At 36.2% G+C, this 2,767-nt stretch overlaps 1 protein-coding gene across 1 annotated transcript; it reads right to left on the reverse strand.

Annotated features, from left to right (window-relative positions):
* Positions 1-307: 307 nt before the first annotated feature.
* LOC131037263 (cytosolic sulfotransferase 5-like) lies at positions 308-1,736 on the reverse strand. Its single transcript, XM_057969338.1, has one exon. It carries the CDS (start codon positions 1,561-1,563, stop codon positions 739-741), a length of 825 nt encoding a protein of 274 aa, XP_057825321.1. The 5' UTR covers positions 1,564-1,736; the 3' UTR covers positions 308-738.
* Between the last annotated feature and the right edge of the window lie 1,031 nt (positions 1,737-2,767).

Genomic DNA, 2,767 nt, shown 5'->3' on the forward strand with positions numbered 1-2,767 from the left:
ATGTGAGACAATGTGCTAGATTTATAATAGGTTGGGGCCTTTTTCCATCTACTTCAATGAAAAACAATACTCACTAATTCAGTTTTAGCATCGAAGATTCGCCAATACATATCTAGTTTCAATCATCACATTATCACTTGGACAGGATCATTGCAAACCACAACATCAACTACTAGAATACATATCTTAGTGATAGTTTAGGTATATTGCACATCATTACATCCGTAAAAGCATAAGTCGGATCTCTTCAGCTTACGAAATAAAGACACAAGAATATCTATTCTACGAAAATCACCTAAAACCACAATCATCATATTATTTTATTCATTGGGCAATCCAAATATAACATTATTTGAACTCAACATACCCGTTAAGTAGTATTTGAGTACAGGGGAAAACTATTGGAACTCAACGTAAGCTGTAAATACAATTTGAAACTGGAAGCTCCTGTTCTCAGAACCACAGCTTACCAGTTCCAATATATAACACGCTATTTTAAAAATCCAAAATTCAGAAACCACTTGCCACGGTGCCAGATATGAGTGCCCGTTAATTTATAATAAACCAACAGAACTACTAAAAACTGCTGCTAACTGATAGCAGATGATAAAACTTATTAACCTGCCGGACTATTATTCAACCACCATATAAAACCCCAAATAGAGAACAAGTTCCCAACTGTTTCAGCTCTTCCGTCTGGTTGAATTCGTCATCTAATTCAGCATCGCCATCTTCTAACTAATATTTAAATTGCGGGAAGTCCCCAACAACAGAAAGTTTCAGTTCAATCATTTTATCCATCTCTGCGTTCATGTCTGCTGTCAGCGCATTCTTCCAACTCCCAACTTTTCCTTCTCTGAAGAAGCTATCATTTCTCAGACTAAGCCCACGCAGATTAAGCTCTCCCGTTTTATTTGCCTCGATTTGAGACAGAGATTCGAAACTGCACTTGTTAGAAATGTTGCTTAAATCGTCCTGCTTAACCCACCAACACCCCATAAAATCACTCAATACTTTAATACAAACCACGGGATCGGCAATAAGGTCTTCGTAAGTAGGGCACAAAATATTAGGCTTGCTTCTCTCACGCCAATAAGAGGCTACATGATCAGAAAAGGGGCCGCTGTGGTATACTCCCTCGCAAAAGCTCTTTAGGGCTTCCTCCTTTGACGCATAAGCATTCTTGTTGTTTAATTTATTGATGATCATTTCCCACATTGAAACAAAAGTGTCCTTGGGATTGCGGGGCAGATAAATGATTTTACAGCCTGAGGATTTAATAGAGTCGGGCAATGCTTGATATGGAACATGTGTGTGAAATACACGGGGAAACAGAGATACAGACTCTGGGTTTAAATTGGAGAAGGGGCCATACAGCTGTATTTCTAAGTTGGGAACAAGTTCATGAGGGCTTACTTGATTGAGAGGATAAGCAGGGTCGTTGAGGTCGTACTGTTTACTGCTGAGAATGGCGTAAACAAGTGCTTTAATCCAGGTTGTGCCTGTCTTGAGAGACGAAGCCAATATTATGTCGTCTGGGTGGCCTTCAAACTCTGTCCTCATTGCTTCAATTCCTTGCAAGAAACTTTCGTATCACCAAAATCCATGATATTTAACTAGCGATCCATTCGCAAGGGATAATACATCTGAAGAAGGCTTTGAATTATCAGCCATATTATAAGCAGAGTACACTACAAAGAGATATTTTATATTCCCAGAAATATGGATCCAAAGTGGCAAAGGCACAGGTCAACAGAAACAAGATTCAAATACCATTTTTTTAAAGGTCTATTCTCAAAGTTACAACAGTGAGCTTTCATGTTTTGGAATATTCGATTATCGCCATTGCAGCAAACAACCTACGTGTCTTGACCATGCATCCACAACCTACGTGTCTAGGTGCTTGGTTTATGCTTCCACGTTTTGGTAAAAGCAATCCACATTTCCTCTCTACGTTGAGACGTTTTGCATACATTTCAAGCAAGTGGACGGAAATGACAAGAAAATTAGGTACACAATATTTTTTTATTGGAAGCTGAAAAAACTTGGGTCTGGAGATTAAAAATCCAGTAGCTCTGTAATGTCAATATTTTTAAGATTTATTCTTTGTTTTATTCTGAATAGATTGAAGCAGTGGAAAAATTGTTTTTGGTTCATCACTTTTTAAAAAAAAAATTTCTTTTAGAAAGTTATGTAATATTTTTCTTCTAAATTCTGTCTTTTTTTTAATTTTCTATTGACATGTTGTAAAAGTGTAGAATCTTCAAATAAACTGCCTGTCATAGTTTCAGCTTCATTAAAATATTAGAGACAATCCAGGCAAACATTTGAAGGAATATGCAAACAATAATAAAATTAAAAAATATACATAGTACACATTACATAGAATATATCAAACTTAAACTAATTCTATTGATTTCATTGCATTGATGTTCATTATCCTTCAATATTTATTTTTCCTCATCTCTACTTGTGTTTGTATGTGTGCATGGCTATGCATCCACACCTAAGATGTTGGTTGGGATGGATGCGACCGAGTAGGCTTTGCTACTAGTGAATTTACATCTCAGTCTTGTCATGCTCCTAATGTCCTTGCTTACACCTATAAAAAAACATAAACCATTGTTTTTTTTTTTAATTTTGAGGTTTTGTAATGTTTTAAGGGTTGTAACGTAAAAATGCAAATGGTGGAATGTTTTTTATGTTGGTGTTTCCTTGAAAGATGAGGAATGCACAATATGTGTTTATTACGGACAAGGATGCATTT

The sequence above is a fragment of the Cryptomeria japonica genome, unplaced genomic scaffold (assembly GCF_030272615.1).
Source record: "Cryptomeria japonica unplaced genomic scaffold, Sugi_1.0 HiC_scaffold_333, whole genome shotgun sequence".
Lineage (NCBI taxonomy): Eukaryota > Viridiplantae > Streptophyta > Pinopsida > Cupressales > Cupressaceae > Cryptomeria > Cryptomeria japonica.

Bases quoted from the DNA above. Each gene is read 5' to 3' on its own strand.
- LOC131037263 (XM_057969338.1), bottom strand. From the start codon at position 1,563: ATGAGGACAGAGTTTGAAGGCCACCCAGACGACATAATATTGGCTTCG.